Source organism: Pyrenophora tritici-repentis, chromosome 4 (assembly GCF_003171515.1).
Source record: "Pyrenophora tritici-repentis strain M4 chromosome 4, whole genome shotgun sequence".
Lineage (NCBI taxonomy): Eukaryota > Fungi > Ascomycota > Dothideomycetes > Pleosporales > Pleosporaceae > Pyrenophora > Pyrenophora tritici-repentis.
Genome location: NC_089393.1, coordinates 1,201,882 through 1,226,285, shown reverse-complemented (window position 1 = coordinate 1,226,285; position 24,404 = coordinate 1,201,882). Strand labels below are relative to the sequence as shown.

Sequence of the window (24,404 nt, the reverse complement as noted above, 5' to 3'; positions counted from 1 at the left end):
TCGGACAGTTGAGAAAGCCACTCACCAGCTTCCAACACAACTTTAGCAACGCAACCTAATACACTTTCAACACCCCATCCATCAACCCGTTAAACCATCAAGATGCTTTCCAAGATCTCCATCGCTCTCCTCGCCGCCAGCGCCTCAGCCGCCGTCCTTCCCCGCGACGCAACCTGGGACTGGACAGTTGACAACTTCTCCAGCGTCTGCACTGCCGCAACCTGCTACTACTCCCTCAACGTTTCCGCACCTGCCGGCCCGAATGGCGAGCCGTCCTTTGACGCCAAGTTCTGCTCCGGAACCAGCGTCCAGGACTACAAGTCTTGCGGCCAGGTCGGCTTAGACCTGCCCGGTGATGTTCAAACCAAGGAGATCAACCTCGGAAGGGATGTTGGTGCTACTGTCCTTGTGCAGTACACATACACGCAGTGAGTAATTGTTCGTGCGAGGTATGAGAAGAGTGTGTGACTAACAGGACGTAGGGGTGATGTGAGGTATACCTACACTGGTAACAGGACTGTTGAGCACACCGGGTTGGGTGCTGGTGCCATATTCACCATTACTCCCTCTGAGGTTTCTGCTGTCGCCTAAGCTATAGGGCGAGTTGGAATCCTGAGATCCCGGATCGGTAGATAGACAAGCTTATTCATCTCGCAGTGGTGATGAGGGAGCTTTCGGAAAGCCAAACAAATAATAGAATGTTCTCTTTAATACTCATCTTGCCAGCTCTCGTTGTTTTTGATGTCCTCCGGATGGATCCACACATTCCGTTGTGTTTCTTCGCTCTTAGTCTTTTTCTTCAAAATATGGAGCCATGAAATCTATGACGCTCCATTTCATTTCAAAGAACCGTGGTATACTGACATGGGATAGGAGAGGCAGCAGGCGCAATATGCATTCCAAAACGTCGCTTGCACTATACCCATGAGCCTTACTACAAATTTTCCAAATCAAAATTCCCACTCGGAACACATGTCTTGGCTGTCCGGCTATGGCGCTAAGCCACAGCCCGCGAGATATAAAATCCCTGCTTCTCTCTGCCTTCTTCTTCTTCTTCTTCTTCTTCTTCTTCTTCTTCTTCTTCTTCTTCTTCTTCTTCTTCTTCTTCTTTCCTTCACACCCTAAATCCTACTTCCCAGAAATTTTTAAATTCTCACGACCTTCCTCTCTATGTCTTCACTCTCTGGACACCAAAAAAGTTATTGTTGTCGCAGATGTGGGCTCCTGTCCTTTCTTTTGTTTTCCAAAAATCATGTTATTTGTCGAAACAATAAAACGCAAAGAAAGCCATGTTATGTCTCCATGCTCTAGACATAGAAAGAGGCGCTAATAGGATGGATGTCCGTCTGTGTCCTGCTCTGTCCTGGTGATCTAGCCATGACGGGTATAAAACTTAGGGATTACCTCTCTTCTCTTCTTCTTTTTTATTCCATGCATTCTATTTCTAAAAACTCAAAATCTAGTAAGCTGGACATTGATGTTCTGTTTCTTCTGGACACCAAAGCTCTGTATCACCCAACATTGTCGGTTGGCTAGCTCTTTTTCGCCCACTCTTTCAAACACGACTTGCTATAAAAGCCTGCGGACTACTTCCCTCTCTTTTCATCTTTTCTTCTAAAAATGAACTCTGTTTGCTCAAATCTAAAGACGAAGAACAAGGACCTATGTTCTGTTTCTTTGTACACCAAAAAGGGCATATCATGGACAAATGTCCGTTGGCTGTCGCGTCTTCTCCTGCTCCCTTGAATAAGGCATGCTATAAAATGTTACGGAGCACCTCTCTCTCTTACTCTTTTCTTCCGCAAAACAATCTTTACTTTCAAAAATCTAAAAGAAAAAAACATTTACATGATCTAGATGTTTCCCCGCTGTACTGTAAACTAACTAAATACTGTCATATGTCCATGTGTGGTCTTCTCCAGTAACTTTACACACCCTAAGTACAAATGTCGCTTCTAACTTGCTTTCTTACTTCTCCCTCTCTCTTTACTACTTTCTACCTTCTAATACTTCTCAAAAAGATAAGCGCTACACCAAATGAGTTCCTGGGCTATTTTTAAAAAGAAAGGACTGTTGGGAATCTGATGAAGGTGGAGAAACGTGCGTCAACTTGTTGTATTGGAGCTACGGGAGAAGGGAGAATATCTATGGTGCGCGCACGGAGCAGCTGACTAATCAGTGTCTGGCCAATCAGAGCACGGGAAGCCTGATTCACCGTGAATACTAGTGAAGGCTCTCACCGCGTCTCGACAGAATCGAACCTGCGGTAGATAAGGCAGCTGGTTGCTGCATGCACGAGCTTGGATTACACGGCTGACTAAGCCGTATGGTCCGAGCTCTAGCTGCTGCCTTACTGCCGATCTCCCTCCACCTCCATAGAAGAACAAGAACAATCATAATCATTTTCCAACTCGTTGCAACGAAGGTGATTCCGATACCTTAGCCGTATCAACAAGGACAGTGTAAGCAATGTGCTCTCTGAGTATTCTCTACCTTTTACTCTCAAATTTGGACGTACTTTACTTATTATTAAAAACGGAGTACATACAAGGCATGTCTCTCTTCTCGAGTTGCTAAAAATGAACCACACCGAGTTGATGACCGTTCTCTTTCTTCCTGCCCTTTCTGTGGGTACTGAAGATATCTGATACTACCTATATCTTCTCTCCTTCTCTCTTTCCGACTCTTCTAAGGCCTCTACCTTGGATTAAAAAGAACAGAGGAGCGACGAATGTCTTTCCTCTCCTTTGTCGCCCTTTCTGTGGGTACTAAAATGATACTGCGACTTCTCCCCGTATATCTTCTCTCTCTCTCTTTCCGACTTCTCTAAGGCCAATATTTTACACTAAAAAGTTCATGGCAGAGAATCATGTCTGTCTTTTCTCTCGACTTGCTAAAAACGAGACCGTGGATTGGGATATCTTTTCTCTCTTTCCCCGCCCTTTTCTATAGGCACTGAAAACATTGAATACATACAAATATCTTCTCTCTTCTTTCCGATTTCTCCAAGTCCTCTATCTTATACTAAAAAGATCATGGCAGAGAGCTATGTCTGTCTTTTCTCTCGGCTTGCTCAAAAACGTCATTGTCAACTTAAATGTCTTCCCTCTCTTTTCCCGCCTTTTTTAGATACTGAAACAACAATGCACTTGTAAAATGTCTGCTCTCTTCTCGCAGTTTCCCAAGGCCCTACTCTACGCTTAAAAATGACCCAGCGAGATGCGATGCTTTTCTTCTAAAGTTAGTAAAAAGAGCTATGCTAAATACCTTGTGACTTTTTAAAAGCAAGGAAAACAGAATTGATGTCTTTTCTGCTGTTGTCCTGCGTGTAAGAAAAAAACGTATTCTTTACTATAATTCAACCGAGCGGAAAAGCCAGGGAAATATTCAAAAGTACAGAGGTTGAGAACACATGCTGGGACGGACTGCAGGGCCGCATAGCTATGATTTTACAAAAGAACATGACGTCCAGCAGTGCTGTCTGTGCTGACGTTTCTACTGCGGAAAAGGCGATTTTGGGGGGGCAAAAAGCGGTATGGCGCTGTTCTCATAGTACCTAAAATGCTGGTTACCCAACTCCATGGCTGGTTCCTTGACGTCCCAAACTGAAGAACCATCAATTACCTGATTTTGATGAGAGCTCTACCGGCCTTTTTCACACTTACCTCTGTGGCTGGTGCCGAGTCGATCTTGTAGGCGAAACAGTGATTTAAGGATCTGAGTGATAAAGGTAAACATCACATACGGTGGAGAAAAAGCACATAATTGCAACATCGGGACATCAGTTGTGATTTGAAAAAAAAAACGATCACAGGGTATAATTGCGCCGCCGTAGGGGAGGAACGTGAGCTACCAGCTATACTACGCCAGCGTTCTTTAAGAAAAAACAATACACATTAACAATACAGACGCTTTGCATCCAATAACGTCGAGAGACACGTCATCCAGGCCCCCGTTTCCGCAACTACGGTAGCATGTAACCGTCACCCGAAAGTTTGTTGTCCGTGAAGAGATTGAAACTGTCCTCAAAGGCCTGCATTCGGCTCTCTGAGAAAGACGCAGATGTACCTGGTCTGCTCAGCTTGGTAGTGACCTCTTGCCCCAGCCTCAGTGCGGAGACCTTCGAGTCACCGTAAGAGGGGGTGCCGACACACTTGCTCTTGTTGCCCCATTGCGAGTCTGCTGCTGCCTTCCATACAGAAGTGATGTCGGTTGTCATCTCTGGAGTGTAGTAAAGACGGCAGTCGGCTTCTTCGTAGATGAACTGCAGAGCTATGCCAGAGGTGTCGTTCTTGCGGAGTCCATCCCGCACGTTCACGCCACTAGCTGCGCTGCGAGAGAAGACGAGATCATTGCCGTAGTCTGTGGCTAGAATGGAGGTGTTGAGTGACGGCTCGTAATCGAGGGCTTTCTGGGCATTTTGTTGAATGAAGCTGAATGCGTAATTGTTGGTGCCCTTGACACCGCCTATGGCCTGGATGGGCTTCTTGTTGCTGCGGCCGCCCATGGCGATACTCTTGACGCCCACTTGATTCTTCATGAACTCGGCGAAAATGGTGCATGTAGAGGCACAGTAGCCGTCTGTCAATAGAACAATGTTCTCAGGCTTGAACCGCTGTTTCAGGGTGACATTCGCTGGTTGGTTGTATCCGCTAACATCGATACCGATATAAGGGATGTAGGGATCAGTGAGGTTGTACCTGACGAGTGTGGTGTATAGCGCCCCGTTCACCTCCTGGGGTCCAATCTTCTCGTCCCAAGACGAGAAAGGGGTACCATCCACCTTCATGTCGAAATTGTAGTCAAAGTATGAGGACTGAGCTTGGCCAATGGTGTAGTTCTCCGAGATTTCATTCCTAGGAAACTTGGAGGCAAACTGGCTCGTAGCTTGGCCGATGAGATCAAGGGCCTCGTGGGCACGGAAGCGGCTGGCACCATACGGGTCCTGGTCGGGGAATAGCTGCTTGAACATGTCATAGCCCTGAAGCACAGTGCCACCACCGTTGGCCTGAAGGTCAATGATCAACTTAGTCTTGCCATCTGCAGCGGCCTTGGGAAGGAAATTCTGTGTGGTGAGTTTGAAGGCTGTTTCGGTGTCCTCGCCGCCGTTCCCGACAAAGTTGGGAACCGACAACACAGCAACACCCTCGTAACCGGGTGCGTCAATATAATAACCGTTGATGAGATTTTGAGGCCCGGCTTCGATAGGAGTGGGATAGCCAGGGGCAGTGCTACCAATAACAGGAACAGCGGCAGTGGCAGCTTCCTGCGTGCTCGCCTTTGCGGAGGCTTGGCCAGAGGAGCCCCAGTAGATCCACCGCTCAGCCAGCTCTTTTCCGGTAGTTATTCCCCGGAAAGCGATGATTGGACGAGCAAAGTTCTCCATCGTGTAGCTAGTCCCATTGGCAAAGGTTAGAGTTGTTGTGGGTCCGGGATAGACCAAGCGTCCACGACCGCCTCCGCTAAAGGTGCCAGTGGCGGCGCCTGAGGTGCCGAGGCTGACTTGCGGAAGCGAATAGAAGACGTTGTTGTAGAGGGCGTCGCGGTCCTGTAGACTGCCAAACTGACTGAACTCTTCTAGAAACTCGGTAGCATCCTTGCCGTCGATCTCCACAACGGCGGACGGCGTGTAAGTAATATTCTTGAATTGCATACCAAGAACATCAGCGTAGGCAAATACTGCAGGTAGCTGCTCTCCATCGGCAGAGACCGAGACCAGAGGGACAGGGCGACCCCATGTGAAGATACTACCAACCGAGTCGGGGACGAACGTGAAGTGGCCGTCATGGGCAGACAGAATGAGCCTGTACAGAGTGAAACCGAAATCGTACTCGTTCTTAAAGTTACCAGCGTTGATGTCGGCGTCAATCTTGTCGAGGCCACCAAGAATGTCAACAGCGGCCTGAACCTTCTCTTGGTATTCAGCTGGAGGATCCTTCAATACATCGAGTGTGCTCTGCCAGTTGATGTACGGTCGTAGCTGCTTGACTAGTTCTGTTGCTGAGGAAGCATTGAACGGGATCTCGTTGAGGCAATCCCACGCAATTCCAGCAGGGACCTGGAGTGCATAGGGGTGGGAGTCGTCGCCATAAATGGCTTCAGATACCCTGGCACATGGGGCTGATGTGGTGCCATTGGCCTGGCGAGCCTGTTTGTGGATCCGTTGAGTGCGGGTGGGTGCGATGGGCGAAGCGGCAGCGAAAGCAGCGAAGCTCGCAAGAGCGAGCACCGAAGAAGTCTTCATAGGTAAGGTTGGATAGCTTCACAGGCTATTATCGATCGGATGGATGTTTCCCGGAAAGAATGTGCTCTTCAACCGCGGAGGGAGCCGGTTGCTGTAGTGTAGGCGTGTGGGTGTGTGTGGGAGTATTGTTACGATGAGATTGTTGGGTCGACTGCCAATAAAACCAGAGTAGGAAGCGACTGCGGGGGAGGAGGAAGTGGCGAGCCTAGCGTGTTTACGCCCGGAACTGTACAATTGGAGATGGTGAATCACTTGCAAGGTCACTTAATGCCAGAGCGACGGGGTAATGACTGGAGGACGGGCAACAGGCTGCTTAAGAAGTTTGACAGGCGCCACTCGGAGGTTGAAGTTCTACATGAGTGACGCATCGAGACCCGCTCGTACAAATAAATACTACACACTACCGGGTGTGCCTCGTTTGAGCGAACGCACCAACCCACCGGTCGAGTACAAACGTGCATTCGACGTCGTGACACCAATCACACACAAGACATTCACATGTTTCCTGCATGAGTGCACGGGATCAGCAGGATAATTGTCGATAACGGGTCCTAGGAGCCGTGTGAACCTGGCCTAGGGGCGGAACTGTTTATGCAGCCTAGTACAGTCGAAATGAAATGAATTTTACTAGCCAGGTGCCGGTAGTGGTAGAGTCAAGGAAATTGACCATTGTACAGTGAAGTGAAACTTCACAATGGCGAGCACAAGGTGTGCCATATTGCAGGGTGTTTTGTTAGTTATGGAGCCAGGGGTTCCCAAAGTAGTTGTTGTTGTTTGCGAAGACGTCAAAGCAAGTGGGACTTCCTGGTGGTTGGATGCCGGAATAGGAAGCTTGGTAGCCCGTGCCCGGGATCGACAATGCGCCTTCCTAGCCACTCGCTCCACCTTAATGTGCGACCAACTCATCCTCCGCTAACCTTGGAACAAGAAGCTTGCTATCTTGACGCTTGTCGATACTAATTGTCCCCGGAGACGGGCTTACAAGAGCACCGTTGCCGTGTTACGCCAAACCCCCAGCATTAGGCAACCGACGGCTCTTCACCCGCAGATTGAGAATTGCCTCAAAACACGGCGGATGATTACAATGGTGCTGCGCCCCTCTCTACGATTATTAACCCGGTGCGGCTATTTCTGTCGCCACCGACTCGAGCGGTGCCTTACCGGTCGGCGGTTAGATTTTGCATCTTGTAAAGTGTTCTGGAAGAGATTCCGGGGATTTTGCCACTGATGAGGCCAGAATTCCACTGCATGTGCATGGCGATAGCGTGGGCAAGTATGCACTGCGAAAAAGCCTCCTTGCGTTGACAACTACCTAGGCCAAAAGCACGACTGTCGTTCAGTCTCCGATGTGCGTGGTTCCTGGTTCTAGGGCTGCGAGTTCGGGTGTGGCACGTTTCATGCCGTCCTCTCAGTGTCACTTTTCTGCCTCGCACGAGGTTGGTAGTACACCCACTTCAAGACGTTACGTTCCTCTTTGGCCAACCTTCCAACTGCTGATAATAGAGTACGGCACTATAAGCCTTCGCCAGAGGACCGTCTCTCTAGCTTGGAAAGTGTAATTGTAATTTCCCCGACACTAAACAAGCAATTCAACAACGGCATCCTCATCCGCGACTGTACCCGCAACACTAACCAGGCCGCGTAAAAAGGGTCCACAGAAGCACCCGCCATTGATGCTTGGCAGGCTTGGGCTTGCGAAACACAAACTAGGCGCAGCCACCAACGGGCAGCCTCATCATTACTACACCACAATGTGTGCCTTGCGCTATTCCTTGATCCGGCCAAACACTCGTCTTCTCATCTCCAACCTCTTACGTCGTGTTCCCGCTCCAACGCTGATAGACCTGCGGACGAAAAGTACAATGTAACACGGAAATGCCATGTACCCCAATGTACCCGATGACGGACTCGGCCCATTGCCGGTATCCGGTTTCACTTGACATGTCAACCACGAATTGTCAGGCCCGGCGTACAAGAACAACAAGAACAAGAGATTCCCTTTTTGCAACCCGCTGAAACCCTCAGCCACAATTTGTGACGCCTGTTTAGATTGATCAAGTACACCAATTCATGGGGGATTGGTAGGATTGAAACACCACGCTCATGTCAGCTCACCCACAAGACGACTCAGCGACACCATCGTCATCTCCGACCGAGTAACAAACTTGACATCACGTTACATGCTTCTCACCAAACATGTAGGACGAGAGTGAGAGTCTTCTTTAGCCAATTGTAGAATTTTTACGCTGTCGGCCACACACTGTCAACCGGTACCTTGGCTTAGAGTCGTGCAAGTAATTTGGCAACCACGACAAGGAACAGACACCAAACTGAAGAACTATCAATTACATGATTTTGACGAGAGTTCTATCGAGCTTTTTCGCACTTGCCTCAAGAAACAGACAGATGGGGTCACAGTACAGGTCAGGGATTCTCTTCGATCGCGAATTTGCTGCGCCGATTTTATCATTCGAGGATTTTTGGATGCGGTAGTTTTGGGGGGTGCCTCTGTATGACTATGTATGTAGTTGATCTTACATGAAGTTTTCCACATTTCTCTACTCACATATAGGCCTCTACGATATCGATAGAAAGGATCTATCATAACAATTGCAAAAACTCATTACATTCCAACTGCAGCCTAACGAATAAAACCAACAGTCCAAAAGGTGAACCCAGCAAACTGTGACCGTCCGTACAACCAACGCTAGCTCATCCACCAGCAAGTGCAACACAAACCCCTGACTAACAAAAAAAGATCCACTGAAACAAGCTTGTAACCCATTCTCGTGTAACAAACCCCTTCCCCCCCTTTTTTTTCTTTTCTCACACAGGTACCGACTGGTACAGCACATGTATTTTCAAAACTCACAACCGTAACAGCACAGCAAAATCTTAGAAACGTTACTGACAGGTCCTTTGTATTACACAAGAATATAACAGGTAAACTACTGTTCGCACAACCTAGCCCAGTCCAGTCCAACTCCTTTTGCCAAGGGAAACACACATACACACATATACACTAATGCAATAATGGTGCTCAGATCCTCAACTCCATCTGCTCACTCACACCTACACTCACGCTGACAGCAGCAGCGGTCGCATTGCTGCTATGATGATGATGGTGATGTCCACCGTTGACAAGTGCGTTATACTACAACACACACGTTAGCAAAAGTGTTCCTCTTCACATCGACCCCTCAGAAATAACATACCTTGAACCCAAAATTCAGACACAACGCAACCGCCAACCCCACACAAACCACAAGTGGCCCAGTAATAGCATCAAAGTCTTTTCCACTCCTCTCCCTGATCAACTTCGCCCTGTAAACATACATCCCATATCCCCACGCCAGAGTAAAGGCCGCAATACACGTATACACGACAGCAAGCGCTCTTGCGATGTTATTCGCTTCGCCGGCTGCATTATATAGACCGAGGGATAAAGAGGCGAGCAAGACGCTAACGTGCTGCCACTTTATAAACGTGCGTTGGTTGGCGAGCCAGACCTTGGCTTCTACGCGGACAGGGCCTTGGTCTTTGATCCAGACGCCGGGGTCTCTGATACCAGGGGGAAGTTGGATTTTGCGCTGTTGTTTACGGGCGTATTTTGAGGTGGAGAAGGAGGGGAAGAGGGAGGCAAGACGGCCTTGTTTGGTGGTTTTGCCAAAGGCGGGGACGTCGTCCTCGTCCGAGTCAGCTTCTTCTTCTACGCGGCCGTTGTTGGTGCCGTTGCCGTTATCTTGCTCGCGTTGAGAGAGGTGCGAGCCGATGGTGGGTAGCTGGGGATGGGTAGCGGGCATGGAATGGGCTGCTGCGCTGGCGCTCTTGGGCATCGAACGTGCTGCTGCTGGGGAGCCGACGGGCGAGGCCATGGAGCGACGGTAGCTGGGGCTTGCGCGGGCACCGAAGAGTGAACCCACAGCGAACTCGTCCTCGGCAGCTTTGCGCTTCTTCTCCTGCTCTTCATCGAAAGCCGTCTCCGGCTCTTTCCTAATGTCGTTGTCCACCTCGCTGAGCCAGAAGGGGAAAGTGTTGACGTTATCTTCGAAGAGCTTCGCGACACCGTGGACGAACTTGGAGAAGCGCGGCGATTCCTTGACAAGATGCGAGTGCATCAGGTCCTCAATCCACTCATACTTCTTCATGCCCTTGACTTTAATTTCAAGTAGCGCGTATGGGAACTTGTGGATTTCGCCCTTCTTGATTGCCTTGAATGGGAATTCCATCTGAGCGTTGTCGATGTCTCGCCTGTGCCAGTCATCCGGGTCGCGGCATGGCCTGTCGAGATCTAGCGCATCTTCGCGGATGAGGGCGAGGTTGGTGTCTAGAGAGATGCGAACGCGGTCGTCGCCGGGGATCTGGAAAGCGGTGCGGGTGTAGTTGGCGCGGACCATGGGCTGTAGCTTCTGCTCCTTGATGAAGCCCTGGATGTCTGTAACAGCCTTCTTGAAGTTGTCAAGCTTCTTCTGGTCCTTGTTCGGCCGGTACTCCATCTTCTCGATGCTCTTCTCCATGTGGTAGTGGTCCTCGAGGAAAGACTGAACGTATTTGGCCTTGATTGGGAAGCGGACCTCCTCGGCCGCATCACCCTCCTTGATGACCTTCTTCTCGAATACTATCTCGGGCTTCTCATTGAGATGCCCGTACCACCTTAGACGTAGTGAAGCCGCATCGGGCTTGCCATTAACCTTGTCCGTGTACAGCGAAAAGTTGGGATTGTCGAAGTAGATGGAGGTGATTGTTGGGTCACGCTGGGTGCCCTCGGCGACCTTAGACGTCTGAGGGTTGTATACGAGGACGGGAAGACGGCGGAGGATGACGGTCTTGACTTCGAAGAGGTTGTCCATGTGGACCCAGACTGAACATGTTAGCTTGTGCATGTAGTTCATCCAGCATGCAACATACACTTGTAGGACGTGAAGTCCTCGCCCACGGCGTTGCTCTCGTCAAATGACAAGGCCTCCTTAGATTTGCCCTCCAAGCTCTGTCGCACAAATGAGTAGAGCGCAGACAGTCTGTATAGCAGTGGCGAGGCATCTTCCGTGTGCAGCGGGTGGCTGGCAATGCGGGCGTCGATGAAGGGACGCAGGCGGTATGAGGTGCCGCGGATCTTGTCGTGCTTCTTGGTCGCCTTAATGACGGCGGTGAAGTTGATTCTACTAAAGGCCTCGAGCTCCTTGGTCTCCTTTGTGATGTTGTCCAGTTCGCTCAACACCTCCTTCAAAAGCTTCTCCCGTTCCTGCTGGCTAGGCTCGGGCTTCCTCGTCGCATCGCCGGCGTCGGCCGACGCGCCTTCAGGCTGGCTGTCCTTGTTCTCCTTGTCATCCTGAATCCCTATGGCCAATGGTTCAAGCTTCTTCTCGCACGCCGAGGTCCGGTCGCGTAGCTTCTGCGAGATGTCGGTGATGAAGTTGTGCACCTTTTCGAGCTGGACGTTTGCAAGCTCGTCGACAAACGCGCTCTCGTCGTCGGCTGTCCAGGAGTCGTCGTCTTCGTTGTCCTTGAGCAGCTTCTTAAGCTTATCGTAGTCGATGTACTTGTCCTTCCATGGCGCATACACGCTCTTGCGGAGTGTCGTTCCAAACTTCATGGCTTAGCGAGCGTGGGGATGGTGAATGAATGAAGCTTGCAGTAACTACCGGAAGCAATAGCTAGGGAATAAGAAATACCCGCGCCGGAAGGCTCTGCATGAACTTTCTGAAGCCTGAAGCTGGGTCTAGCTGGTGGGGATGCTGGTTTAACGGCCAATGCCCAGGAACTTTGAGCGCACGTGTTTCGCGAGCCGTGTAGCGTCATAGCTGCGCAACTTTCTTTCCCGCCCCGTCGCTCTTTGCCAAAAACATCGTCTTGATCATGTTCGTCTCATCATCCATGTGCGACACAAAAAAACACTCTTGTCGCAGTTTCAGAATGTTGTTGGACCTGATCAACGTGTCGGCGCAACTATTCACGTAGCATCCGCGAGTCATTCACGCCAGGAAGACCCACGCGTGCCACTGCATCGCGCCGACGTTAGCTGCCGAGGATAGCCCCATCTGCCTGAGCTTAGTAGACTTGTTGTTGTTGTTGTAAACAGTGGCCGTGTGTTGGGATGGGTCCTGTTCTTCTCCGCAGAGGATTAACATCTTCATCTCGGAACCTGGGGTCGATACGTATTCCAACCACATGCAACACCTTTGTAAATATCAACTGTCCGCGCATGCGCCTATCTAGCCAAGCTACAAACCCAACCCATCTCATTTACCCTTCCGTCAGCTTCCGAATAAGCTCAATAGCCCCCGGTGTCTTGATCCAGGCATTGTAGCATTCCCTCAATTTACTCTGCATCTCCCCCTCGTCACCCATCCCGTACTCATATGGAGTGACTGTAAAATGGTAATATGGTTTCAAGAGAGCGGGCCAGAAATGCTTGTTGATGCGCTTCACCGAATCGTATAGTTTTTTTATCTGCCTGTCGAGCTTCTCAATGTTCGCCTTTTGGTTCTGCGCGCTCATGATGACGAGGTTGCCGGTGACGATGGGACTCATGTAGGTGGGTGAGGTACCGTTGAGAGTCAAGAGTATACGGATCTTGACCAACGTGACGGCGACGACGTGGGAGAGGTCAGAGAAGCTCGGCACGTTCTTGTTATTAGGATTAGGCCTGGTGAAATTCCTGACCCTCTCGAAAGCATCGACGGGCTCGAACGCATCTGTATTCTTCATGATGAGCTGGGATGGTCGAGTGTCCCTCCAGTCGTAGTCGTAATCGTGTCCGACCGTCACCCACCACTTGCAGAAAGAGTAGCACCCCTGGTCTCGCCCCAAGCGGAGGAAGAGGGTTGGCACGCAGCTGCGTACATACATGTTGTCCTGGGGATTCAGGCGAAGAAGGTCGAGCGCATGGTCCAGAGCTGCCTGTGCAGCTAATTTGGTGTTGATCTTGCCCAGTGCACTAATGAGCTCGTTCCTTGACTTCATGTAGTTCCTTGTCCTCTAGTATCCCCGGAATTTGCCCACAGCCGTCTCGAACGCCTTGGGTGGTGTATCCACATCTCCCGGGTGTGCCCTCAAAGCAGCTTCGTCTTTGCCCATGACGAACATGATATTCTTGATATTCTTGCACCATAGCTTGTGTCGTGGTCGGTCGGTAGTTTGGTGCTCAGGGCCGCAGTAGTAAACTACTTTGCAGGCGCCACAACGGCTAAGGTTGGATTGTCGGGGACAGGTGTGGCATCCTGTTATGAGACCCTGAGAGATGATGAAAGGCTCTGGTGGACCATATTCAACACCCGCAACTGGTCGTTCCAGTCGGGGTTCCGAGCCTGCTGCAGCAGGGCGGTCACGAAAGCCTGCTGCTTTCGCGGCGAGATATTCGTCGATTGACGCCCGGTCTGAGTGGAGATATTGTCAATATTGGATGTGTGATGTTTTACACCGTGGCTTGCCATCCTTAGCGCATTTTTGGAGGTACGACACAAGATCCATGATGCGGTGTATTTGCGTCGAAAACAGGTTGAGATGAGACGACGGGATAAGGAAGTTGCGGACGCATCAGTGCGTGGTAAGAAATTTTAGATGTGCGGGGTTGCCTCTTTGGCCGAGCTATAGGCCGAAGAATCAGCCCAGAACTGATTCAGAATTGATTCGTTGATATTTGAAGCAAATTTGATGAACATTTGTTGACCATTTGATGAACATTTGTTGGTGATCTGTGCGCTGATAGTATACAACCAACACTTCATCTTGACCATATTAACCAATACACTACGAATCTAGAAACTGCCGATTTGAATAGTTATAAAGCAGTCTTGAGATTCATGACTGTAGCAAACATCAGTGATCTTATGCCACCCATTCCTCTTTCATCAAGCCACTGCAACACCATGACCTTGAACCCACTAGGGCCCTCCCACTCCACACTTACGCCACCCTTACGCTTCAGAGTTTCCAGGCTCTTCTCGCTGACTAGTCCTTGGTGGTACCGAACTTTGCTCTTGTCAAGACCCCCTTGGTTGATCTTCCGCTCCTCGACCTCGCGCCAAGCAGCAGCAGTGAGCGACGCCAACCAAGCGCTGTTACACAGAGTGAACGCATTTCCGATTGAGTATTCACGACTCAAGTTATTTAGATAGCTGTTAAGTTCGAAGCGAAGTTCAGCGTCGCAGTAGAGCCCTTGAGATTTCTGGTCTTGGGCAAGAAGTCCACGAGAGACCCAGACAAGGTTATACATGTCGCGCAGACAGTGGTTGAATGCATCTGTGACTTCTGTTGAGTAGTATTTCTTGATTGGCTTTGGGTGCGCATCGAAAGCAGACTTGTAGGCGCCGATAATACCGCATATGCGGGAGAGAATAACCGAAGACGTGTCTTGGGCGAGGAGATACACAAGATGCATCGGTGGAAGTATGATCGGGATAACGTGTGGTTTTGAGGAGGTGCTTAGTAGCTCGTAGAAGGAGAGGATAGCCGATTTGAGTCCGACGCCTGAGTCTTGCGGTACTGACAAAAGGGCTGAGGTGAACAACGTGGATACATGCGCCACCAAATCTCTCAATACCTGCTGAGCAGTATCGATACGGTCAGGTAGCTTCATGGATGTGTTCGATATCTGGTGTTGTAGCAGCATGATGTAAAAGTTGACGAGCTCTGTATATGCTGGGATACCCTGGGCTGATAGAGCTCGTTCGATAGGGGAGAAGTAGGTGGCTTGAATATCTTCAAATTCCTCAATCTCGGCATAAGACAGCAGTCCCAGAATCGTAGCAAGATGGTCTGGTCCATTCCAGATTAGTAGAAATTCTCGCAGGAACGCCAATGCAGTTGGATGTATTGACTGAAAACGGTTAGTAATGTATCGAGCCGCTATGGGATGCACTCACCTTAGTATATTGTGCCCACGTCAATAGCCCATCAAGGACTTCGGAAAGATATCGATCATCCCTATCCCCTTGACGATAGAGATCGTATTGCTCCTCTAGACATGTCGAGAGCCAGATACCAATTCTGGCAATTGCAATCGGCGAAGGCTTTAGATCGACGTACTTTTGCAGTAGTGGATCCGCAAGCAGGGACACTAGCTGACCTGGGGGCTCAATCCTGTCAAGCTTCTCCACAAAATCGTCCACGTTATCGATGCCTTCTAAGGTTATGGATGCCTGCCACACCATGTCAACGCTTGTCGCTCTTGGTAGCAATTTGACGTACTTCAGTAGCATGGTAGGTGTGGACGTCGGGGATAGCCGATCCTTTGCTACCTCTAGGTCCCTTTCGTCGCACCTTGAAGCCATTCTGCACGTCTGCCGTAAAGTCGTCTGCTGCTGTGCTATTCGCGTGAACTGCGGTGATCCTGGCCCGCCATTCATCATCCGGTCGCTTTTCCGTTAGTACATGTTCAGCAGTACGACAATGAGCTGCGGGGAAGGCACAACAGAGATCTGAGGTTGCATTTGCGGTAGTACAAGGGACGGATGCTTACCGGAGCGAACGACTTCCGGCTCGTCGAGGTACTTCCAAGAATTATATCTGGGTAGTAGTCCTTGTACACGCGAAGAAGCCCTTGAAGCGCAGGCTCATTGCTTAATCCACGGGAGAGCTCAAGTCTGCGTCAATTAGTGGCTGACGGCGGATAGCTCTCTTTTGAGCAGTATATCCATACGTACAGCTGCTGTATCCGAAATGGCTTGACATGCTTCCTGCGGGTAATCAAAGACAGCAGATGACACAAGGATGTCCTTCTAATCTTAGTACCCATGTGGTCGAAATCTGACTGGGTTGACGCACCTGATACTGATCATATCAAGCATACCGAATAGCACTCCATACAGACGAGACAAGACATTAGGGTCCTCGATGATCTCGTGGACCGTTATAAGCCATTTTACGAGGCTATCTTGCGTACCAGACGAAGGCTTGCCCTTGCCCTGCCCAAGAGCGCCCACGACAGTGATGACAACATCGCTTGGGATCCTTTGGGAGGGGTACAAGTTTTTGACAAGAGTAGTGATTGTCGTTTGGTCTAACAAAGTCTTCACAGATGCGAGTTGCACAACCTCACGAAGCGCATCTTGGTCAAGCCCTTGTTCCAAAGCGTACCGGCAAATGACATGGACTATGCTGGAGACTTTGATAGTCCGTTGCTTTGCGGTTGTTCTAGATGCTGTGAACCATGGTCAGCGCTTTCCGTGACTGGACGGACTGAGCAGCCGCATAGCAACTTGCCTTCATGCAACAAGTTTAGCGTCTCCTGCAGCGTGGGCCGCTCATCTGCGGCGCCGGTCAGTAGCTGGCACAGGGCGAGATCGAAGTGGGTTTACCGGTAACAGATGGCATCACGCTCTCAATGCAACACACACACACAGTAAGACCGAGGTCAGCCGTTAAAGGTGGCTTCAGTGTATGTAGGCGGGCGCGTCGTGATGGTTGTTGACATCTGACGCGCCTTGCCGCTTTGGACGGGAAGGAAACAAGCGAGGAGGCCGGGACCGCAAGCCAGGCTCGCACATGCCACACCTCCTTCACTCGCCCTCACTCAACCCTTCGTCATGCATCGCCAGTTAGTTGTCCATGGCAAGCCAAATCTGCCGCGTATGCATGCACAACATTGCGGCTGCCGGTCTGGCTATCCGCGGCTCGTTCACGCTACCTAGACTATTTTCAACCAGTCGTGCAGATGTCACCCGCATGGCCTTGCCGTCACTGGAACATGCACCGCAGCTCTCGACCCTCGCCACATTAAAGTCAACCCTTGGAGTTACACAAAAAAGCATTGAGCGGTCGTATTCTCGGCCTGCGCGGTCTTGATCGGTCTCGAGTGGCAGGTCGCCTTACAGGTCAGCGATCAACTTGAGCATGCCTGCTGCACCTCCACTCGAATCGTACTGACCCCCGCGTGCTGTACTCCCTGACTGATGGCGTATATGCGGCGGGAACCTACCTAAGCTACCAACCCGGCCAGTCTCTGGTCCCTATAACTCGAGTAGTCATAGGTTCACTGCATCCGTTTCCGGTCAAGGATCGCCCTCTATTTTGAACTTGTACCAATACAAGAGCGCCTCGGCCGATCCATTGGATAATTCGCTACTATTGCGATTTTCACCTAGCATATGGTGTTTTATTGGCCTGTATCCATCTGCCGGTACACGATCCTGCTGCTATCCGATGCAACCGTCGTCATGCGGTTAAACGCTTTTTGAACTACTTACCCACATGCACCGCCGCCGCAGTACTTCAGTCGTGGCCGTTGACTGAGATCGTATCCACTCGGAACCAACTCCGCCTGGTACGGCCTGGCTTAATGCACGCCGTAACCGCATGGCCAAGGTCTTGTACTACATATTTCTTCTTTGATCTCGTGCCACCTCAAACATAAATTTCAATAACCGACTGTAGAGCTAGACGTTGCGGTGAACCGGCCCGTATGGCTTGAATGATGCAGGCAACATCAGTTTGATCGTCATTCTAGCTACCAGGGCTCTATATCAGCATATCTTCCAACGACCTCTGGAACGGCCGCGAAATCTGGTAGCTACATCGTTACCTTGCCATTTTGATATCCAAGAAACCTCACTAGTAACATCTTACTCTACCCCGGTTGCCTGTAACGGTTCCATCCGTCTCACGGGTAGCATCCTATCTTATTTTTCGACCCGAGGCCTCAGACTGAGCTGGAAGCGAGATTCGATTCGAAGCAGAAATCAAAAGCTGGACGTTGGTCATCGATGCACTTGCGATCCCCCGTCCTATTAACTTCTTGGTTCGAGATCTTACTTGGGTTGACCAGTACATGACAATGGTCGGACGGAAGAGCCAGCGCGTCCATATGACACCACAGGCACCGAGCAAGTCTGCATTGACAGCACAACTCCAAAATGCCCCATCCTCCGGTAATGCAAAACTCTTGCGCTGCCCAACGAACACCCTTCAACGACTACGATGCCTCAATGAAGCCGAGATAATCACATTATTCACTCCATTCGTACCTCATTCACCTTCTACCACATTGGCCAAGAACATGGACCCATTCGAGCCTTTAGGTCGAGCACTACCACGTCAAGTGCGGCACGTCCCGTACCGTCTCGACTACGGTATGACTGAGACGCATGGAGACTTCCTTCGGGCATGCGGAGCGGTCGTCATTGTCATCTGTACCACTGCCAACGTTCTCAGTCACGACACTCAAGCATTTGAGCGACAGTTGAAGTTCGCCCGAGATATAACGACACAGACTAAGAAAAACGCCATAACAGTGGGTATTCCAATCATTCTGCTTCTGGTCGCCGACGATGCTATTGCGCAAGCCTACGCCAATGCCACGTACGATTTTCCAACTCTGGTTACCATCAACGACTATAGCACTGCGGCGTTGGTCAATGCAGTGCGGGTTCTCTTCGGGTAGTAAAGATAGGGTGGATTGTGATTATTACGTTACATTTTTCTTGGTTTTACATGTCCAATCATTTGCCTCTCGTTTCTACATGGCATTTTCTGGTGGTGCGGCTATCATCCTTAAGTTGGCGGACGTTCTCCTTCTCGCAATCAATCAAGCATTAGGTGGCTTGAGTCAGATCTTGAGGACGTTTTGGTTTTTCATATACCTCCAATTGATCGATGTAATGTATTGTGGAAGTCAATATACCAGCTAGCCCCTGGATGTGCTATATTTTTGGTCGTCATGCACGAGGAATACGTTACCCAAGCTTGAACATGGTAATGGATGTGATAACATGGCATTAACATTAGTATGGTATCTCTGCTGTGCACAAGGCCCCGAGCTGAAGATGATGCTTGCAAATACGCTCCAATAACGCCAGCGTCCTTCTATACAATTGAACCAAGTCTTGATAACAACACCGAATATACAACAGGTTGAAGAGATAGCATAATCCACCTCCCCAACCACCAGGCTCTCCCACCGCTTTCACATGCTACCCAGGACCAACCATGGGCGAATTTCCGAACACCCACAGACCCATTATCCCCATTATACATTCTCTGCGCCCTTATAATTCCCCCAACGGTGCATGTGAAGGGACACCCGACTCAGCCATCGGCGGCTGTCCCATCTTCTGCGCCCCACTCGCAAGCGTCTCCTGATGCCCCGACAAGTAATAAAACATGCGATTCGCGATAATAGTAAGATGTTCCGGTAGATACAACGACGCGGCGATAATAAGGAGGGAGAGAAGAAGGAAGAGCACCGAATCTGTTGCAACCACATTAGCCATTTATTGCGTGCGAAAAGCGAAAGGGGGCCTTGTCTCTGCGAATAGCGGAAGCGCAGGAAAAGGCTGTGATGCAAACGTACTGAAAATAAACTTTTCCGTAGATGTCAACATGTACAGGGAGAAGGTGACTTCGTATTGATAGCGCTTACGCTGGAACCAGCGTAGCAGGGCGGACGGGTACAGCATGGCGGCGAGGAGGAGCGCGGATGCAGAGGAGAGGAGGATGACGGTTGCGAGGACGGTAGAGTCGATCATGTAAAAGTCGTTGATTGTATGTTTAATTTGGGGAATTGCGTGGTATTTTGCGGCGCAGGGATAGGGCTGCGGTAGTTCGAAGAGGCGCAGTCGCGTGGGCTAATGGTGCGCGGGTTGCTGTCGGGTTGCTGTTGTTGGTGATGCGGGAGATTGAGGGTTCAGGGACGGGGTTGTGGTGTGGATTGGGAGCAGGGATCAACGTTACGGGGATTGCTCCCGAGTAGTTTGTTCGAGAAAGTGCGCGTATCTGCCAACAACGATGCAACTTTGAAAGCTATCACAACGACGACGACAACCCGCTCCTCCGCGTCAATGCTATCACGATGCACCCATCACTTCACCTCCCGCCTTGAAACTACCTCCACGACTACCATGCGCATCTTCGCCCGCCTTCCCCTCCACCGCCCGCTACACACATCCCACCCCCTCCTCTCCAAATCCCTCCCGCCCCGCGTGCCCCTCCCCGACTCAGACCTCATAGAAAACTTCCTCAAAGGCTCCGGGCCCGGGGGTCAAAAGATCAATAAAACATCGTCAGCCGTGCAGCTCAAGCACATCCCCACAGGCATCGTAGTCAAGTACCAGGATACGCGGTCGCGGGAGATTAACCGCAAGATGGCGCGGCGTATACTGCAGGATCGCATTGAGGAGTTGCAGTTGGGGGATGAGGCGAGGACGAGGGTGAAGGCTAGGGAGAAGAGTAAGAAGAAGGCTAGTAAGGCCAAGAAGGCAAGAAGGAAGTATAGGGCGTTGGAGGAGGGGAAGGCTGGGGTTGAGGGAGAGGACGGTGAAGATGCAGAAGGAGGGGATTCGGATGGAGGGGATGTGGAGAAAGTTGAGGGAAATGTTGAAGAGGATGCGCTGGAGAAGGGTGGGGATGTGGCTAAGGTGGGTGGTTGAGGATGGGGAGCGTTGGGGTTTAGGATCTATTACACACATTATGAGTATACCAGGCTGCGCTCCAAGAGGTGGGCCGTTGCGGCTCCAGGGACCAGCTGCGAGACTCCTGTCTGCAACGCCTTCTCGCAAAGTCAGGCGAGGACCAGCGGTATAAGTTACGCATGAAAGGAGTAAAGAGTATGCTCAGAAGGGCATGTTCGAGATCCGGCAAGACAGTATCGTCTGATCATGGCTGTACTAGCCCGGAGCAACAGCGTTAGGATACGACACTTTTTTTCAGGTTATCATATCCTCGGAAGCCATGTCTGTTCACTCGGCGCATGGACTTGTTCCATGGTACGACACAAAGATACCACATCCCATTCGTGAGATCTCACGTCTTTCGCTATTTCTTGGGCACGGTGGGTCGCTACCAAACCTGTATGCGGAAGCGACGATATGTGGATTGTGACTGGTCTTGTGTTTCAGAATCCAGGGAGTCGCTGTAATCATTCGCAGTCATTATGATGTGGTAGTTCTGGGCGGGTCGGTGCGTCAGCTTTATCATGGTTACTTGAGTCGCTACCAAAATGACAGTGTATAGGGTTGACGCACATATATTCTCTTCCCCCCTCTCTCTTTTCTTTTTCTCTCTGTCTCTCTCCTTCTCCCCAAGACTCTTTCTTTCCATCCCAACACACACATACACACACTCATTCAAAAACAACGACACGATGGAGGACTCCTCCAGGACACCGTCGAGAATCCAGCCCATCTCACCATATCGCTATGTGTCGTACCTCGTTTATTCAGGCGCAGCTGTGCCATACCATATGTACACCAAAGGGGGACCTCTTTTGTTCCTTATTCTTTCAATCCTCTGGGTGGGTTATCAATTCGTCATTAGACGCAAGTACAATGTACAAGTGTCATATGCGCTTGCCCTATCACTATTGTCCATACTGCTAGGACCCGTAGCACACTGGCTGCCCGAATACCTCTTAGAACACCCCGCCGAGATGACCGAGCTCTACCCGTTAGCACTACATTTCTGTCTCATTTTCTTTGTCATATCGCATCTTGAATGGATTCGGCTGAGATTCGATATCAAGGATCCACAGGCCAGGTATCCAGAGACATGGCATATCATCTTCGCCTCGCATTACAGAGCTCGGTTGGAGACGATGCCCGTACAGCTGAAGGCAAATCGTGAATTGTCTACAAAAGCTTTTCTTAGGTTCCTGCGTCACAGTTGGAGAGCAATACTAGAAGACGTTGTATCTGGGGGCGGATCCCTGGTAACATACTACTCCATGAACATGCTCATACATCTCGTGGCCCAACCCAAACGCCTTCGTCTCAGTTGGTTGGAAGCACTGTTAAGCATAGAAGTCCTTTACGATTTGACTACGGTATGGTCCGTGTTCATCAGTTGGATTCTGCTAAGACCTGTTCGACTCGGAAACGCGCTTCTGTGGGAGTGGATCTTGAGGGCTTACGGAATTGAAACAATTGATGAGCAGAAATCAGAAGAGAAGCATGATTATTCGGACTACTGCAGGGTCGTGGAGTAGAGGGAGGGCTCACCTTGGCGGCGCATGTGCAAACCTTGTGCCAAGCCTGGGTGAAGGGCGCACTCACCTATGTTCAAAGAGCGCATTAATCTCGCAGGCTAACGGGATGTCATACTCAAGCTGGCAATTTATCCCTTGACGCTTCTTTCCTTGTGTCCACTTCTACCCTTGGCGATACGTTCGACAGATCTACCATTGATCTTCACCAGCTACTCTAGATACTAGTCGAATCATACTCTGCAGTTTCACCATGAAGGACCTTGTCAATGCGATCTCGCACCGCTTTCGTGGTCTGTCGAAGAGCCAGGCCGCGATCGGATCTCCTCCACCCCCTCCAATGGATGCACCCGCTACACCAGTTCGAAATGCAAACACCTCTCCCACTACCACGAACACATCGACTCCAGCGAAAGTGAATATGAGCCTATTGGACAAGGCTCTTCCCGCACTTCCAACATCAAGACCTGTCACGCTCGAGACCGAAGCTGTCAAGAATGACTATTCACTATTTGACATGGACAAGTTAGCCATCGAGCCAGAGCACCGTCAATGGTTCGCGGCCATCAACATCTCTATACGCAGGTTTGGAGAGACGATGAATCCATCGCACGACTACCAGCACGTCTGCCGCATCGTCTCCAACGCCGCTACAATTCTCCACAAAGAGAGTGAATGCAACGAATGGGCACGTAGCATCGACCCTTTATCTATCTGGGTCGCATGCATGATACACGACGTTAGCAATGACATATACCAAGACGCAGGAGAAACATGGTCGCAAATCGACATCATCGACGCCTTCCTCGAACCGCTCGGCTGTTGCGGAGCAAAAGGCTAACCTTCTACTCGCTTGAATAGAAGTCATCTTAACCGTCACACACCCCCCCAGATCGTAGCAATAGCGCAGAGCTGGTAGCTTTTCAAGGTTTTCATACATGTTGACCGCAGTGCAACATGCCCTGTATATTCTGCTCCGAGCATCTGGTATTCTACGTCCGTGGCCCTAACAGCTGGCTCCCAGCTTTGCAGCTGTCATGCGCAGTGTTCTTGGCTAATTGTGGTGTGCACAGCTCGCATGCGGTCACCCACCCTACCAGTAAACCACCAAGGTGTTACTGGGGCAGGATCAAGCGATCCCGGGCTCATAACTGTTGCGGAGCAAAAAGCTAACCTTCTACTCGCTTGAATAGAAGTCATCTTAACCGTCACATCGGCTGTCCAGCAGCCATCCGCTACCAGGCCGCTCAGCTAATCGCAAAGGTCCCATACACCATGGAAATCGCAGATGAAGAAGGCGTCAAGGCTTTCGCGGATGAAAATCACGCATTTTGCATCTTTCAAGACGCGGTTCGGCTGGAGGGACTTGGCGCGGTTGGTGTGAGCCGTTTCCCTCCATACGGCGACGGCAATAATGTTCGTAGTGACGAGTTGATTGGAAACTGGATTAGACCTGTTGAGGAGCGCTTCGCACATTATCCGCGTATGATGAAGACGGAGACTGGGAGGGAGATGGCGGAGGAGCGGTAAGGCGGATACGAGTAATGTGTAGGTGCTACGAATGGATCTGGATTGGGGACAAGGTAGTGGTTAAGACCTGGGTTTCTTCATGGCCTTGCATGTCTTGCTTTCGAGATCTTGAGAAGCGGCTATCGGAAGTTGTGAGTTGATCAAGTTTGAAGGAATGATTGCATTCCCACATACAAAGCAATACTACGCACATGGCATTGGAACTCCAACATACGCATGCAGCAAGTGGGGCAAGCTTAGTCATTGGCTTGTGCAACCAGGGCTCTTTCTCTTTCCGGAAACTCGCAGCGGTAATTACAAATTCGTGCATCATCATACATATTCACATGATTCTTGGATAGATCCATACTCTTTGACACCTGATGGATGGCATTGTTTTACTCAAGTCAGCTAGGTACATGATTTTAACGAGAGCTCTACCGAGCATTTTCACTTTTGCCTCTGCCTATTTAAACCAGCCGCCAAACGCTGAGTAGCTTCTGACATCCGCGGAACGCGACAAACCGTCCTTCTCTGTTAGATTAGTTACTGTTCATCAAGCTGTGCTGAGGGGCGATCTCACTACGCCGCATGCATGCCAATAAGCGCTAACACACAGGCGAACCTCGAGTAACACATAATGGGTAATCTTCACGGATGTAACCGTTAAAGGAAGCGGGGTTGAAGGATGAGTGATCACTGAAGCGATGCTGATTGTAGGAGATGCGAAGCGGCGAA

The 24,404-nt window shown here is 50.3% G+C and overlaps 10 protein-coding genes across 10 annotated transcripts; 5 read left to right on the top strand and 5 right to left on the bottom strand.

The window, feature by feature from the left end:
- Positions 1-102: 102 nt before the first annotated feature.
- PtrM4_092370 (Tymo-45kd-70kd multi-domain protein) lies at positions 103-591 on the top strand (the record flags this gene model as incomplete). The annotated part of the gene is made up of 2 exons (XM_001934336.2): positions 103-428; positions 483-591. 2 exons carry the CDS (start codon positions 103-105, stop codon positions 589-591), a joined length of 435 nt encoding a protein of 144 aa, XP_001934371.1.
- A 3,373-nt stretch (positions 592-3,964) lies between these two features.
- Positions 3,965-6,244, bottom strand: PtrM4_092360 (peptidase S41 family protein; the record flags this gene model as incomplete). The annotated part of the gene is made up of 1 exon (XM_001934338.1): positions 3,965-6,244. One exon carries the CDS (start codon positions 6,242-6,244, stop codon positions 3,965-3,967), a length of 2,280 nt encoding a protein of 759 aa, XP_001934373.1.
- Positions 6,245-9,444: 3,200 nt separating this feature from the next.
- Positions 9,445-11,837, bottom strand: PtrM4_092350 (SPX domain-containing protein involved in vacuolar polyphosphate accumulation; the record flags this gene model as incomplete). Its single annotated transcript, XM_001934340.2, has 2 exons — positions 9,445-11,105; positions 11,153-11,837. 2 exons carry the CDS (start codon positions 11,835-11,837, stop codon positions 9,445-9,447), a joined length of 2,346 nt encoding a protein of 781 aa, XP_001934375.2.
- Positions 11,838-12,487: 650 nt separating this feature from the next.
- Positions 12,488-13,207, bottom strand: PtrM4_092340 (uncharacterized protein; the record flags this gene model as incomplete). Its single annotated transcript, XM_001934341.2, has 1 exon — positions 12,488-13,207. One exon carries the CDS (start codon positions 13,205-13,207, stop codon positions 12,488-12,490), a length of 720 nt encoding a protein of 239 aa, XP_001934376.2.
- Positions 13,208-13,222: 15 nt separating this feature from the next.
- On the bottom strand, positions 13,223-13,714 carry PtrM4_092330 (uncharacterized protein; the record flags this gene model as incomplete). Its single annotated transcript, XM_066107000.1, has 2 exons — positions 13,223-13,620; positions 13,663-13,714. 2 exons carry the CDS (start codon positions 13,712-13,714, stop codon positions 13,223-13,225), a joined length of 450 nt encoding a protein of 149 aa, XP_065962668.1.
- Positions 13,715-14,024: 310 nt separating this feature from the next.
- PtrM4_092320 (CENP-I domain containing protein) lies at positions 14,025-16,437 on the bottom strand (the record flags this gene model as incomplete). Its single annotated transcript, XM_066106999.1, has 7 exons — positions 14,025-15,062; positions 15,109-15,384; positions 15,434-15,601; positions 15,705-15,828; positions 15,889-15,960; positions 16,010-16,385; positions 16,425-16,437. The coding sequence occupies 7 exons, from the start codon at positions 16,435-16,437 to the stop codon at positions 14,025-14,027; spliced, it is 2,067 nt and encodes a 688-aa protein (XP_065962667.1).
- Positions 16,438-18,011: 1,574 nt separating this feature from the next.
- Positions 18,012-18,623, top strand: PtrM4_092310 (uncharacterized protein; the record flags this gene model as incomplete). The annotated part of the gene is made up of 1 exon (XM_001934343.2): positions 18,012-18,623. One exon carries the CDS (start codon positions 18,012-18,014, stop codon positions 18,621-18,623), a length of 612 nt encoding a protein of 203 aa, XP_001934378.2.
- Positions 18,624-20,079: 1,456 nt separating this feature from the next.
- Positions 20,080-20,607, top strand: PtrM4_092300 (PAT1 multi-domain protein; the record flags this gene model as incomplete). Its single annotated transcript, XM_001934345.1, has 1 exon — positions 20,080-20,607. One exon carries the CDS (start codon positions 20,080-20,082, stop codon positions 20,605-20,607), a length of 528 nt encoding a protein of 175 aa, XP_001934380.1.
- A 1,803-nt stretch (positions 20,608-22,410) lies between these two features.
- PtrM4_092290 (uncharacterized protein) lies at positions 22,411-22,998 on the top strand (the record flags this gene model as incomplete). Its single annotated transcript, XM_001934346.1, has 1 exon — positions 22,411-22,998. One exon carries the CDS (start codon positions 22,411-22,413, stop codon positions 22,996-22,998), a length of 588 nt encoding a protein of 195 aa, XP_001934381.1.
- Positions 22,999-23,432: 434 nt separating this feature from the next.
- On the top strand, positions 23,433-23,751 carry PtrM4_092280 (uncharacterized protein; the record flags this gene model as incomplete). Its single annotated transcript, XM_066106998.1, has 2 exons — positions 23,433-23,683; positions 23,745-23,751. The coding sequence occupies 2 exons, from the start codon at positions 23,433-23,435 to the stop codon at positions 23,749-23,751; spliced, it is 258 nt and encodes an 85-aa protein (XP_065962666.1).
- Between the last annotated feature and the right edge of the window lie 653 nt (positions 23,752-24,404).